This window comes from Brassica oleracea, chromosome C1, assembly GCF_000695525.1.
Source record: "Brassica oleracea var. oleracea cultivar TO1000 chromosome C1, BOL, whole genome shotgun sequence".
NCBI classification, from domain to species: domain Eukaryota; kingdom Viridiplantae; phylum Streptophyta; class Magnoliopsida; order Brassicales; family Brassicaceae; genus Brassica; species Brassica oleracea.
This window is the reverse complement of record NC_027748.1, coordinates 26,961,999-26,977,335: the sequence shown is the minus strand read 5'-3', so window position 1 is coordinate 26,977,335 and position 15,337 is coordinate 26,961,999. Positions and strand designations below refer to the sequence as shown.

General features: G+C 37.7%; 2 protein-coding genes across 2 annotated transcripts; one reads left to right on the top strand and one right to left on the bottom strand.

Annotated features, from left to right (window-relative positions):
• Positions 1-3,913: 3,913 nt before the first annotated feature.
• On the bottom strand, positions 3,914-4,954 carry LOC106302454. The gene has a single exon (XM_013738964.1). The coding sequence runs from the start codon at positions 4,908-4,910 to the stop codon at positions 3,930-3,932; it is 981 nt and encodes a 326-aa protein (XP_013594418.1). The 5' UTR covers positions 4,911-4,954; the 3' UTR covers positions 3,914-3,929.
• Positions 4,955-7,219: 2,265 nt separating this feature from the next.
• Positions 7,220-9,994, top strand: LOC106294476 (DEAD-box ATP-dependent RNA helicase 22). The gene is made up of 8 exons (XM_013730069.1): positions 7,220-7,648; positions 7,952-8,236; positions 8,313-8,426; positions 8,509-8,951; positions 9,050-9,347; positions 9,422-9,574; positions 9,687-9,738; positions 9,829-9,994. The coding sequence occupies exons 1-8, from the start codon at positions 7,337-7,339 to the stop codon at positions 9,876-9,878; spliced, it is 1,707 nt and encodes a 568-aa protein (XP_013585523.1). The 5' UTR covers positions 7,220-7,336; the 3' UTR covers positions 9,879-9,994.
• Positions 9,995-15,337: the final 5,343 nt, after the last annotated feature.

Here is a 15,337-nt window from a genome sequence, read left to right as displayed (position 1 = left end):
GGAGGTAATGGAAACCTTAGTCCAAGAAATGCTTGCTGAAGGACTGATACGTCCTAGCCATAGCCCGTATTCAAGTCCGGTGCTATTGGTCAAGAAAAAGGACAACTCGCACCGTTTTTGTGTTGATTACAGGGCCTTGAATAGAGCGACGGTGCAAGATAAGTATCCTATTCCTATGATTGATCAGTTACTTGATGAGTTACATGGCGCTTCAATTTTTACTATGCTCGACCTGCGCTCAGGTTATCATCAAATCAGGATGCAGCAGGAGGACATTGAGAAGACTGCTTTCAGGACTCACGACGGTCATTTTGAGTTCGTGGTGATGCCATTTGGGCTCACAAATGCACCGGCAACGTTTCAGGCTTTGATGAATGACGTCTTTCGCAAGTTTCTGAGGAAGTTCGTTTTTGTTTTCTTCGACGATATCTTAATCTACAGTCGTAATCTGGAGGAGCATGTACAACATGTGAGAATGGTGTTGGAAGTATTTGTGGAGCAGAAGCTTTTCGCGAATCGAAAGAAGTGTTGTTTTGCTCAGAATAAAGTGGAGTATCTTGGGCATGTGATTAGTAAAGACGGAGTTGCGACCATAAGATTGAAGCGGTTCAGAAATGGCCAGTGCCAAGTAAAGTGGAGTATCTTGGGCATGTGATTAGTAAAGACGGAGTTGCGACTGATCACCATAAGATTGAAGCGGTTCAGAAATGGCCAGTGCCAATAACAGTGAAGGAATTAAGAGGTTTTTTGGGTCTCACGGGTTATTACAGGAAGTTTGTGAAAGCTTATGGAGAGATTGCACGACCTCTGACTGAATTGTTGAAAAAGGAGCAGTTTCTATGGAGTACATCATCGGGGGAGGCTTTCTTGCATCTGAAGGATGCGATGGTCAGAGCTCCTGTGTTGGCTCTTCTGGATTTTGATCAGTTGTTTATTATTGAATCTGATGCATCCGGATTTGGCTTAGGAGCAGTATTGATGCAAGGCCGACATCCGATTGCGTATTTTAGTCGAGGGTTAACTGCTAGAGAACAATTAAAGCCAATATACGAACGAGAGTTGATGGCTATTGTTCTGTCTATTCAAAAGTGGAGGCATTATCTGCTTGGTCGTCGGTTTGTGGTGCGGACGGATCAACAGAGCTTGAAGTATTTGTTAGAACAATGTGAGATTACGTTGGATTATCAGAGGTGGCTGACAAGGATATTGGGATATGAATTTGATATTGAATACAAGGTGGGCAGTGAGAACAAAGTGTCTGATAGGTTGTCGCGAATTGATCATGAAGCGGTTAAGGACAGTGGGTTAACACTACTGGCTCTAACTATGCCTGTGTCGTTGCAACTTCAGGATTTGTACCGGGAGATTGATGAGAATGTGGAGATACAAAAGGTGATTCAGAAGTTGGCTTCCGGAGAACAGGTTAAACAAGGGTTTTCGGTGGCGCATGGGAGGTTGTTTTACAAGATGAAGTTGGTTATTCCTTCAGAGTCAGCTCAGATTCCCTTGATTCTACAAGAATATCATGATTCGATGATAGGAGGACATGCGGGGGTGCTGAGGACTTTACAACGGATCAAAGCTATTTTATACTGGCCAAAAATGAGGAAGAGAGTGCAGGATTATGTCGCGGCTTGTTCGGTTTGTCAGACACACAAGTATTCGACACTGTCTCCGGCGGGGTTACTGCAACCTATTGAGCTTCCGGTGCGTATTTGGGAAGATATAGCCATGGATTTTGTTGAAGGGCTTCCAACTTCGAATGGGGTGAATGTGATTTTGGTCGTTATTGATCGTCTGAGCAAGTATGGTCATTTTTTAACTCTGAAACATCCGTTTACTGAGGTGACTGTGGCTCAGAAGTTTGTTCAGGAGGTGGTTCGACTTCATGGGTTTCCTAAGTCTATCATTTCAGACAGGGACAAGATATTTTTGAGCAATTTTTGGAAGGAATGTTTCCGTGTGTCGGGGACGAGATTGAGGTTTAGTACGGCGTTTCATCCTCAGTCTGACGGACAAACAGAGGTACTCAATAGATGTCTTGAAACATATCTTCGTTGCTTCGCCTCAACTCATCCCAAGACTTGGTCGAAGTTTCTTTCTTGGGCTGAGCTTTGGTATAATACCGCTTATCACACGGCTTTGCGTTGCACTCCCTTCAAGTTGGTTTATGGTCGAGATGCCCCATCATTGATGGCATACGAAGAGGGTGCTACACAAAACTTTGAGCTGGATGAGATGTTGAAAGAGCGAGAAGTGGTTTTGGAATCTGTGAAACATAATCTGTTGCGTGCTCAAGCTTTGATGAAGAACAATGCTGATAAGCATCGACGGGAATTGGAGTTTGCGGTTGGTGACAAAGTTTATTTGAAGCTTCGCCCCTACCGTCAACAGTCCGTCAGTCGACGTCTCTTTCAGAAGCTAGCAGCGCGTTTCTATGGACCGTTTGATGTAGTGGCTCGAATCGGGAAAGTGGCATATCGTTTGGCTCTTCCGGAATCCTCAAAGATACATCCAGTGTTTCATGTATCTCAGTTGAAACCTGTAGTGGGAGCGACAGACGTGGTTACGCCTTTACCTCCGATGTTATCTGCGTCTGAGGATTTGGTGATTGAACCAGATACGATATTGGATAGGCGCTATGATGATCAGGGTTATTTGGAGTTGTTGGTGCGTTGGAAACATTTACCGGAGCATGAGTCTACTTGGCTTCGACTAGGAGAGTTCAAGCAGCAATTTCCATTGTTTTCACTTGAGGACAAGCTGAATCTCGGGGATGGGGGTATTTGGCTTCGACTAGGAGAGTTCAAGCAGCAATTTCCATTGTTTTCACTTGAGGACAAGCTAAATCTCGGGGATGGGGGTATTGATATGTGAGGAAGAAGAAGAAGGAAAATGGAGAAGAGGAGGATGGCGTGAGCTGCAAGGATGAGTTGGCAGTGGTGGTTACAGGATAATAAAGATAGTGTTTCATTTGTTACTGGACCTCACTATATAAGAGGACCCAGCTCTTATTTTACGGAGGGGGGGTTTGGCTAAGGCCTTCTTGTAATTGACTTTGGCTTGATTCTCGATTAGAGATTTCAAGAGGGGAGGTTGGGCGGTTATAGTCAAATATACATCCAGTTCCTATCAGTTTCTTCCGTTTTGGGGTAAGGTCTCAGTGGCTCTACGAGATTCTGGGTTCGGAAGATCATCTCTTACTTAGTTAAAGTTTTCAAACTTTGTGAATGTAACAGAGAGACAGAAAACAAACAGTTCATATGTTAATGGGTTTGGCTGTAAGATATTATTAGATTGTCTCTCTGACTTAGCGGAACAATTCATCTTGGTGCTTTCTGAAGATCAAGCAAGATAGTTGAACACGGTTACTTGACAAGGACGTTACTGGTGTGTCTTAATTCTGATAGTTTCGTGAAACTTTTGTTGCCAGAGAATAAACCTTACAAGACATATCTCTGTGATGATCAGTTGGGTAACTCTGCTGATCTTGAATGGAACAAAACTATGGAACCTATTATGAGACTCTGTACACCGAGACTGTTCTGATGGATACACTACAGAACTAAAAGGAAGTGCTATGGTGTGGTAACATCAAGATGCTGACACAGACTTTGCTTCTCGTCAAGCCAAGGAACCTACTGGAACATCTAGAATAATCTAACTTGATTTGACAATATCAAGTTATTACTGCTGCTATCGTTGTCTAAATTAAAAAAAAAAACTCACAGGCTCATGAAACATATGATTGAATAGAAAAATGAGTCACTGAATCCAAAATGGAATCTGGAACAAGCGCTCTCATGAATCATTATCATAGCTAGAAAACAGAAACTCATGAATCATGATCAAAGTGTGACACTTAATAGAAATGGAATCTGGAATATGTACAATGCTATCGTGAATCATGATGATCATCAATGCTATATTTACCTCCGACCTCGCTTGATAACGCACAACACTTTATCCTTCATTGCTTCTTCGACAAGCCTATACTCTTCCATAATCCAGGTTCTCAACACTTGTTCTCCGTCCACAATATCAAAATATCTGCCTTTATCCTCTTCGTAAAACTTGAAAACCCTCTTGTAACCCATTACCTCACGGCTCATCGAGAAGATCGGATTATCCTCTTCCATGATCCTCCAGCGACCGCTTTCGCATCCATCGGTATAACCACACGCCTCTGTCCGGTTTGCAAAGATGCAGAGTCCAGATTCTGTAGACCTCTTATCTTCATGATCCACAAGCGTCGATGGATGCACGCAGTACACGTCGTTGGTAACGTAGCTAGGCCATTCGTTTCCACCAGAATCAAATATCACCTGCAGATAATATGCACCATCGTCTTGTGGATTGGCTAAACGGATTCCATAAGCTGTCAGCGACTGCGTTGCAGGAAGCGGATCTGCTGAGTACGAGAAATGCTTGGATAGCAAGAAACTGATCTCGGTTTGGAACAAAAGCTGAATCTTGCAAACCACGTGATCTTGCTTAGGGTTCCATTTACTCGGGAGCCTGTACTGCTCCATCACCCATGTTCTCTTGTAACCTCTCGCTTTTGTTTCTCCGCAGAACTTGAGAATCTTCTTGAACCCTAGAATCTTCCCAGTATCCTCGTCTTTGATCAATTTATCATGACCTATGATCCTCCAGCCACCAGAGTCGCATCCATCGGTTCTACCACTGGCTTCTGTTCTAGGGTAAACGAAGACGAAGAAAGGGTTCTCAGATTCGAATACCTCGCTTGGATTCTTGGTGAACACGTCTCCGTCTTCCATGAACTCTTCAGGCCATGATTCTCCGTTATCGTTGATACTTTCCAGATAAATTGACATCATTTTCTCGTCATTGGCTTTGCTGTAATCGTCTTTGATATCCGGATAATTGGCAGCCCGGATCTCGTCCATAGTGAAACTCAGTCGATCAATAAAAAACTATGGAGATGAGGGTTATCTTTGAGAGAAAGAAACACAAGAAGAAGATTAGTTGTTTCTTGGAGACGAAGGGAGCAAGAAGAGGAAGAACGAGTGTTGGAGTTGCTTATATAGTTTTCCAAGTTGATTATCACTTATCAGCATAAGTTTTAATACATACCTGTAACTGTTTTGTACGTATATTTATCCTATGCGATACATTAAAATAAGATGCATTTTTACTAAATACTAGATTTTGATAGTTCATAATAGATGTTTGTTAGTTCATAATAGAATTAAAAAATCTATTTGTTCAACAGATTACGACTCCATAAATATTTTGTATATTCGATGAAATAAACCGAAAAACAGAAATTGTAAAAATGTTACTTATTCATCATAGGTTTGTTTAAAAAGATCAATTTTATTTTAAATTTTTAAATATTAATTTAAAGATAATTAGAAATTGTTTATTAAAATTTATGTGAAATGTTAGTTTTGTAAGCGCATATATTTAGAAAATTTATGTAACATCAATTTAGAAAAGAATTACATTTAATTTAAAAATATATGAGATAAAACTTATTCTAGTCTAGCACGCAATGTCAATTGGTGAAGATGATTCGGAACCAGATGAATGGCCAGCGTTTGAAATATATCTAGAAGACATTAGGATTTTGAAAGCAAGTTTCCTAAACTCAGAGATCATTCATATACCTCGGACGGAGAATTTAAGGGCGGATAGTCTAGCACGCAGTGTCAAAAAACAACCTTCTTTCGTCGTTCACATGGATGCAAAGTTACCAGTTTGGTTCAGAGTTTGTATGAGTCTGTATATGTTGATGACAAAAAAACACTTATTCTAGTATAAACAGCAACGGTCAGAGTATTAAATATTTAAATTAAATAAAAAGTATAAACTACATAGAAATTAGAATTATATCATTTACAAAAATATCTGAAGATTAGTTACCATAAATATAATAACTATTCTGTTGTCTATTTTAAATAAATAATATTTATATTAGAATTAAATACAAATGACATACCCTTGTCTATTTTAATAGTATAGATTTACCACTATTTAGTTCTTCTTCATATGTAACATATTAGTCTTAAAACGGATTTTGATCCAGGTTTTTAAAACGTGAAATTAACATTTGGTTGGCAAAGAAATTATTTAATGAAAATTATAAATTTTACATAATTTATGTATTTTTAATTTTGTTTTACATAATTTACCATTTAATTTGTGTACATGATTATTTAGTAGATTTATAGGTGTGACAAATTTTGGCTTTTGAAGAAATCGTGACATGTATTATATAAATATTTTTAATAGTTATGTTAAATTTTAACATGTATATGACACGTGATCATAATCTATAAGATTTTTTTTTTTAATTTAAACAATATAACTCTAAAAATTTATATATATTACATTGACTTATAATATTTATATCTTATGAAATAAAATATGTTTATATAAATTTAATACAAAAATCAAAGGATGATAACATGTTTGTATATTATTTTAAAGATTTAAAATTGAAATGAAGATAATTCATTTGTTATTATAGTTAATATGTTTAATAGATTTGATTGGTATCCACTCCTTGGCAAGCTATTTCTAAAACTCTATCGGATTTGATCAATGAGAGTCTTATCTGCAAACAAATCAACACGTAAGGTCTGAACCAAACAGCTTTTAATATTCGAAATATGTTCTTGTCTCCGCTTTAGAGCTATAGCTCAATTGTTTGCGAGAGAACATAAGCACCAAACGCTCAAACTAGTACGCAAAGTGCCATTAACACTAAGTAGCCTTAATTGTACTATCTCTTAGACAAGAATTTCACATCACGACATAAATCATTGTAGAGAGGTTCTGTAAGGAAAGATCAACTCAAAATTGTAGCAACAATTCTCTCCCTGCTTCCATGATTCATAAGCGGTCCTTAAATTTCCACATCTACTTAACAATGAATTGAGATTATGGTATGCGAGTGAAGATACATATGAAACAACACAGCTTGAAAAGGAAGAAGACAAATGTAGAATTTGGAACGGTGAAAACTGGGTTATGAAATAATTAGAAAAAATTATGGGGTAAAAAAACTAAAAATTGTGAGGAAAAACAAAAGCTCAAACGACATTTAAAAAAAATGGAAGGCGAAAAAAGAGAAAAAGAAAGCCTGTTGTAAGCATTACCGATGTGGGACAAAGAAAGAACTAAACATCCCAAAATGCTGCCGTTCTAAGCTCAGCGCACATCCCCGATACGACATCGTTTAGTTGGGGTTATCTCTCTATGTCTGATGAAGATAGAAAAGGTTTATTCTCGGAAATAAGAATGTCATTTGCTTAAACCCTAAACCCTTTTAGATTGGGTATTCATCTCTCATCCGCCGTGATATCCGATGATTCTCTCACGCTCTGTCTCTGTTCTTCATTCCTGTAGAATTTCCTCGGCGCCGAAACTCATATCCCACAAGCTTAAGGTATCCTTCCCTCTCGCTCATGGTTCTTCCGCGTTGCTCTCTCTCAATCGATCCGAAGGGAAATGGGTTCGTGTGTTTGCGTCTGCTACTGAGACTGAAGCTGAAGTAGAGAGAAAAGGAAACGACACGTTTTTCGCGGACCAAGCCGTTTCTTGGAAGTCTCTTGGGTTGTCGGATAAGGTCTCAGTGGCTCTTCGAGATTCTGGGTTCGGAAGACCCTCTCTTACTCAGGTAAACGTTTTCAATTTACAGATAACTTAGAGAAGCACTTGTTGATTGTGAAATGATGAGTTTAGTTTTATATCTTGAATTGAAATTATGGTTCAGTTACTTTGGTCGGATTGCAACAAAGTTTTCAGGCAGATAAGTTTTGAAAGTAAATTGAGAATCTTTCTTACTACTAAATTGAGTTTGTGGGTTTAGTTACTTATAATTGTTACTTTGGATTTAAGACAGATAAGTTGTGAAAGCAAAGTGAGAATCTTTCTACTACTAAATTCAAAGGATGATTCTATACTATTTTTTACCTGTTAGGCGGTTTGCATTCCATCGATATTGTCCGGGAAAGATGTGGTTGTTGCAGCAGAAACAGGGAGTGGCAAAACACATGGATATCTTGCTCCAATTATCCATCAGTTAACCAACACCAACACCGCTCTTGATTCCGAGGCAGAAGAAAGGCGGATGCCACTTAAGACCATCTCTCTTGTTCTCTGCCCTAACGTCATCCTATGTGAACAAGTTGTTCGGATGGTTAATGGTCTTCTTGGAGAGGACGGTCATCCTCTTCTCAGAGTTGAAGCTGTTTGTGGGTCACAGGTATAACCATTTCATTATCTGTCTTTCTGTTTCTTGGTATCTGTAGCTGAATATGGGAAGTTTCGTTTTGCTTCAGGGTTGGCCTGATAAACAGCCTGATATTATTGTTTCGACCCCTGCTGCTCTTTTGAATAACATTGAGCCTAAAAAAAACAGGCGTGTGGAGTTTCTTCGATCCGTCAAATATGTGGTATGCTTTCTTTTGCTTAGAGCTGTTGTGTTGTATTCTGTTATGAGCCCTCTTAGGATTGAATATTTGTTTCACCTTGCAGGTGTTTGATGAAGCTGATATGCTTCTCTGCGGAAGCTTCCAGAATCAGATTATCCGTCTGATAAACATGCTGCGTTTTGATGAGAAACAAATGTCTCGTTTGGTTACTTCCAAATTTGGAAAACCATTGGAGATTTTAGCACAATTTGATTCAGACAATGAGGATGATGCAGATTTCGAAGAAGACGGGTCTATCTCTGATGAAGAGGAAGAAGAGTATCTTGAAGATACCACCCAAATCCCTACCGTTGAAAATGGAGCTGGTGCTGATATTAGAAAGGGTTGGAGAAGAGTGAGAAAGATCTATACCCGTAGCAAACAGTATATTTTCATTGCAGCCACACTTCCAGTTAACGGGAAGAAAACTGCTGGAGGACTTTTGAAACATATGTTCCAAGATGCTGTCTGGGTTAGCGGAAACTTTCTTCACCGAAACAGTCCTAGGTGAGATCTTCTCTCTCTTTCATATGCTTTGCTTATCTTGATGTATTAGTTCGTAAGACTCCGACTCAAGAGTTGTGATTGTCTTTGCTATGTTGCAGACTAAAGCAGAAATGGGTTGAAGTCACAGTCGACACACAAGTTGATGCTCTCATAGAGGCTGTAAACAACAGTAGCACAGACAGGACGATGGTGTTTGCAAATACAGTTGAGGCGGTTGAAGCAGTAGCCGACATATTGGAGAAAGCTAGTATCCAGTGCTATCGTTATCATAAGAACCATACACTTGAAGAGCGTGCTAATATATTAGCTGATTTCAGAGAAAACGGTGGTGTCTTTGTCTGTACTGACGCAGCTGCACGTGGAGTTGATGTTCCTAACGTCTCACACGTTATTCAGGTTGCTTTTTCTAATTTTCAACTCCCACACACTTTGAAGTACTCAACTCTCTAAAACTACTGTGTGATTTGCAGGCGGATTTTTCTAGTTCTGCGGTGGATTTTCTTCACAGGATAGGTCGAACAGCTAGAGCTGGGCAATATGGAACGGTGACGAGTCTATACACTGAGGCTAACCGTGATTTAGTGGAAGCAATCCGTGAAGCAGTGAAGACGGGTCAGCCAGTGGTATAAGTTCTATCAAAACTCACATGAATCTACCTTCTGGTCACCTAGCAATAACAATAGCATATTATTTCTGGTGTTTCACTCTCGTTTTATGTTTATATGAAATATTCAGGAAACTGCATTTAGCAGGAAAAGAGGTTTCAGGAACAAGCTAAAGAAGAGAGGTGAGAAACTAGAATCCATGGTTGCAAAACATTGTGAAAGATAAAGAAGTTAAGATAAAACTAAAAGCATTGTGTTTTATTATGTTTCAGCTTTCTTGAAAGCCGGAGAAGCAAAGGAGTCTCAAGCTGTGCGAGCTTAAGTAGTATTATGTTGTGTTTTTCTTTGTTGTATATAAAACTACCGCAAAATCAGTTTAGAACTTCTGTCACTTTGATGTTTCAATAAAAAGAGAGAATATGATCCTTTTTTTTTTAAGTTTCAGCTTAATTGTTTTCATACCTTTCCGACTATTTAAGTGGAAAGTTAAAAATGTCAGAAATTTAGATAAATTTAAATAGATAATGTGAGACAAATAGTTGAATTTTCATTTCATATTTAGCAAGAGAAATACCTTATGATAGCTTTTTTTTTTTTTAATCACAAATATAGTATCCAAGGTTTAAAATGATCAAAATATGTTCTATTATAGAGATAAAACCACTTATACTCTTATAGTTAATTAATCTAGACATTTTTATCACAAAAAGAAACAAAGGTAAATCTTAATACGAATTCGCAAAGGGCGAGTTGATAATATCAATCCAGTAAGGAACGGCCGTGCTGACATATAAGAAAACATGTTTCCTTGTTCGAACTTGTCTTAGAAAGAAATCTGCTTGAGTGTTACTGGATCTGACCTCGTATATCAGGTCTCCCACAGAGATTTGAGCTCGCTAAGCTCATGTGCGAAAGCTGGCCAATCTTTGGGCGTCTCTATCATTTTGACTAATTCTTGGGAATCAGTGACAAAATGATTGCAGTAGCGTCGATGGCGAGATAAACATTTTAAAGCCCATGTCAAACTAGTGGCGAAATTTTCTTGTAACAACCTTGTAAGCCAAGTAGATCAATTGATCCATCTTGTAGGTGTAGAATCCAGTCCACTCCACTTGTGGTGTCATCATGTTTCCATGAGCCATCCACACGGGAAGTGAAAATAGGGGTCTCTATGTGGTTTTCTGGTAAAATTTCTGAGATGGATTCCCTTGGATCATCTTCTTGGTTGGCAATGAACCAAGCGTTGCATTCCCGTTAATGCCAAGTCTGTAGTATCCATAGGAGAGGAATCTCGTCCATTAAATAATTTTTCATTTCGCACTTTCCAGATATACCATATAAGCCAAAGAAAAACTCGGGTTTCTTCCTCCATGATTCCTCCACTATGGGTCCTTGAAAGTAAGAAGTCCATATTAGTATAGAGGTTTTGTGACAGAAAAATTCTCGGGTCAAAGGGATTGTCGATAGTGCCCAGCATTGTATTGCGGGAGGGCAGGTAAAGATCATGTGGTTAATTGATTCCTCAGCAACATCGGGGGCAGCTCGGATCATTCCCGACATGTCTCTTAAAGAGTCTTTCATTGACAGCTATTGCTCCAGATACTCATGGACTTGTGGTCTGATAGGTCGCCTTGCACTTTTATCCGGATCCACGGGTCTTCCCACACGAGTGTGTGTTCCCCTGTTCCGATAGTCCGTCTAAGTCTTTTGGTGACCAGTTCCTTTGCTGCCATAATACTTCTCTAGCCATAAGGTGGTCTGGAAGCTTTCGGCGCTTGGAATGAATTTCAAAAGTATCTTCCTTTGAGGACTCTTGTGAGTAGGAAATTTGGGTTTGTTCCAATCTCCAAAGTTGCTTATCCAAAAGGGCAATGTTAAATTCTTCGAGTGATCGGAACCCAATACCTCCATCTTTTTTTGGAAAGGCAGAATTTATCCCATGCTAACCAGTGCATTCCTTTTCGAGTGATCGGAACCCAATACCTCCATCTTCTTGCAAAGTCCTTTTGGGAAGAGGTAACACGACATTGGGTATGTCGGTATAGCAAATGCTACAGATTTTAGCATAATCTCTTTACTGGCTTTAGAGAGGTATTTTGCGGTCCATCCATTGACTTTCTTATGGAGATTGTCTTGGACATATGTGAAAGTCTGAGTTTTCGAGCCTTGGAGTTGTTCTGAAATGCCGAGGTATTTTCCATTTAGACGTATGTTTTAGATTTGTGAGGTGATGTTTGGGGGAGAAGTGGAGTTTATGATTTTCTTAAAAAAATGTAACTAAGATTTAAAATAATAAATTAAAAAAATATTATCAAAAAAGAATTTTCAAATTTCAAAATAAAATTTTTAAAACACAAAAAAAATTGAAGAAGATTTCGTACTATCTTTCAGAAATTAATAAAAAAATAATATTTATTAGTATTTATTTATATTTATATATCTATAGATTAATGATATAGTTGTTATTTACCTCTTTAATACAATATCATTTGGTTATTTTTCTTTTTATGTGTATTTTTGTCTAAAAACATTTTTGGATCTTTTTGAGAAATTTGCTCTTTTAACCATTAGTTTTTGATGATTTTATAGACTCATTTTTTACCTAGTTTGAAGGTTTTCTCTGTCTTCGCTCACATCTATCTCTGAAAACACCATTAATGGTTAAAATGTTATGAATCTCCTGTTTATTATTCCAACGACGTAATCTAAATCTGATATTACACAAACCATAACATACATCAAACTACTCACTATAGAAGCATATGAAACCCATGTCGTATCTTATTTTTCAGTATATGTTTCAGACTTTGTTAACTGCTCAGTATGAAATGTGTAGTAAGAGGAGTACTCAACACTTTAACTTGTCCATGTGAAACTCTTTAACTACTTTCTAAATACATCTCCAGAGATAAGTGAATCAGCTTATATCATATATCTTGAACAATTTCGATGTACCCAAATATTTTGTGGCAAATGATTTACTAAACTGTTTCTTCAGCTCCTCAGTTTTGTCCAAGTTCCTTCCCATACCCAATACATATCAACATAGAGAAACAAGATGATAAAATCGTTATCACCAAACATATGCACAAATACACATTGCTCTGAAGAAGTCTCTGCATACACATGCTCTCCTATAACCGACTTACATTTTACGTAGCATTGCCTCGGGACTTCTTTTAATCCATAAATCTTTTACAAACGGTAAACCAGATCCTCTTTGCCCTTTTTCACAAAGCTTTCGGTTGTACCATGTAGATTTTTTTTTTTAAATCACCATGAATGAAAACAATTTTTACATTCATTCCTCAACCTCAAGATCAAAGATCACTGTCAATCCAAGTACAACCCAGATGGATGATATCTTCATAAGAGGAGAAATGATTTCATCATAACCAATTTCCTTCTTTTGGCTGAACCTTTTCAAAACCAATATATCCTTGTATCGAGGTGATAAACTGGTATCTTCATGCTTAATTCGGAACACTGACTTATTAAGCAATGCCTTCTTACCTTTCGGCAATTCCACTAACTCAAATGTATGATTCTAATTAAAATAATTCATCTCCTCTTCCATAGCGCCAAATCATGTATCCTTATGTTCATCCTCAAAAGTTTCATCAAAGATTTCAGGCTCTCCTTTATCAGTAAGTAAAACATACTCACTATGATCATACCTTGTTTAAAGTTTAGACCTCTTTCAGATTTTCCAACATCAATAGGTTGGAGTGTTGGTGTCTCAATATGATCGTCACCATAATCACAAATACCATCTTCAAGATAATAGATGGGCGAGTTTGAGAAGGCTTTCAAGATAAGGGAAAACAAAGACCTAGATGGAGTGTTGGATCCAAGCTTTCACCCAAGCAGGGGCGGACGCATAGCCAACGTAATGGGGTCACGTGCCCCATCTAAATTTTAATTTTCGTATAGTAATATGTATGTTAAAAGTACCCCCATTTAGAGAGTTAAATGTAGTGTAAAAATGTTATGTGCCCCGATCTGAGTTTAGTCCTAGATCTGCCCCTGCACCCAAGTCACCAACATAGCCGAAGAGCACTCCGTCAATTGGTTTGTTCTTTTTCTTTTCTTTCCTAGATTGATTCAACAATTTTAAGTGGATTAACTATCGATGATTTGGTCTAGCCGATGATTCACTAAAATGAATTAATAAGGCTAAATAATCTTTGATAACTTTTTTCTTGTTAGGGACAATGAAGCAAAGATGATTGAGAAGATTGCCACAAATGTTTCATACAAACTAAATGATTCACCATCCAGGAACTTTGAGGGGATGGAAGGACTTGGAAGTCATTTGGGGAAAATTCAATCTTCGTTACATTTAGAAAAGGATAGACCTATGACCTTAGGTATTTCTGGTCCTGAGATTTTCCCCATAGATATTTCATTGAAATTGCCAAGGAAAGTTATAGGAATGTTCGTAGTGATACACTATGATCATGGTTCAAAGCTGTGTTTACAAGAACAACTTCTTTTCACACATTTTGAACCAAATCAATATGAATATATGTCACGTAGATGTGATGTATAAAAGTTTATGCAACCAAAAGGTTGTTATAGTTGTTGATGATGTAGATAGTGTTGATCAACGAGATGTGTTAGCTAAGGATATATATTGTTTTTGTCCTGGAAGTAAGATTATTGTGACTACAAAATAACAAGAGGTTTTGTTAAGATATGGCATCAATAATACATACCATGTAGATTTTCCTTCTAACGGAGAAGCCCTTGAGATCTTATGTAGATATGGTTTTTGGAGAAGCTCTCCACATTATGGTTTTGAAAATCAGGCAGTAAGAGTAACAGAGCGTTGTGGCAATCTTCCATTAGGTCTCTGTGTTGTGGGTTCATCTTTACGAGGGAAAAGTGGGGATGAGTGGGAAGCTATAATGCATAGGCTATAAACTAGTCTTGACGGAGATCTCGAGAGAGTGTTAAGAATCAGACATGATAGTTTACATGAGAAAGACCAAGCTCTATTTCTTCACATTGAAATATTCTTCAACCACAAAGACAAAGATAACATAAAACCCATGCACGTTGACTGTAAATTGGATGTCGAATATGGGTTGAGAAATCTAGTCAATAGCTCTCTCATAGACATATCTACCGATGGAGTTATAGTGATTCAACAAATTGGTAGACAAGTCATTCATGGACAAGAACCTTGGAAACAACACGTTTTAATTGATCCTCATGAGATTTGTGATGTTCTTGAATAGGATGTGGTAAAATACTTTTTCTCTTTTTTTTCCTTGTATTTGTTAGGTTAAAAAAATCATTTGGTGAAGATAAACATCTAACCTAGTGTCACTACAAGAAAACGTGCCCATAACAACGAAGATTTACGACAAAAATATTTCGTCGTAAATTTACATGGTGTTTACAACGCAGTTACGAGGAATCCAACTTTCGTCGTAAACGCCATGTAAATTTACGACGAATAGTATTCGTCGTAAAATCCATGTAAGTTTACGATGAATGTACGTGGAATGAGAAATACGTCGTAATCATTACATAGACATTACAACGAAACATGTTACCGTTATATTTAGGTGAAAACGTGTATTCAATGTGCTTTAACTTACCTAATTTCGTCGTAAAGTCGTTGTAAATAATATGTTAAAACCACGTAAAATCCATGTAAAATATTCCTTGTAAAATCGTTGTTATATTTCAACTACCCAACTCGAAAATTTCTCTATATATATGTCATTTCCCACAACTCTCTTCCTCACAACACACAAACGGAAAAAAAAA

Bases quoted from the DNA above. Each gene is read 5' to 3' on its own strand.
- LOC106302454 (XM_013738964.1), bottom strand. From the start codon at position 4,910: ATGGACGAGATCCGGGCTGCCAATTATCCGGATATCAAAGACGATTAC.
- LOC106294476 (XM_013730069.1), top strand. From the start codon at position 7,337: ATGATTCTCTCACGCTCTGTCTCTGTTCTTCATTCCTGTAGAATTTCC. The intron at 8,427-8,508 runs GTATGCTTTCTT...TTCACCTTGCAG, and splicing joins TTCGATCCGTCAAATATGTG to GTGTTTGATGAAGCTGATAT. The intron at 9,575-9,686 runs GTATAAGTTCTA...TGAAATATTCAG, and splicing joins TGAAGACGGGTCAGCCAGTG to GAAACTGCATTTAGCAGGAA.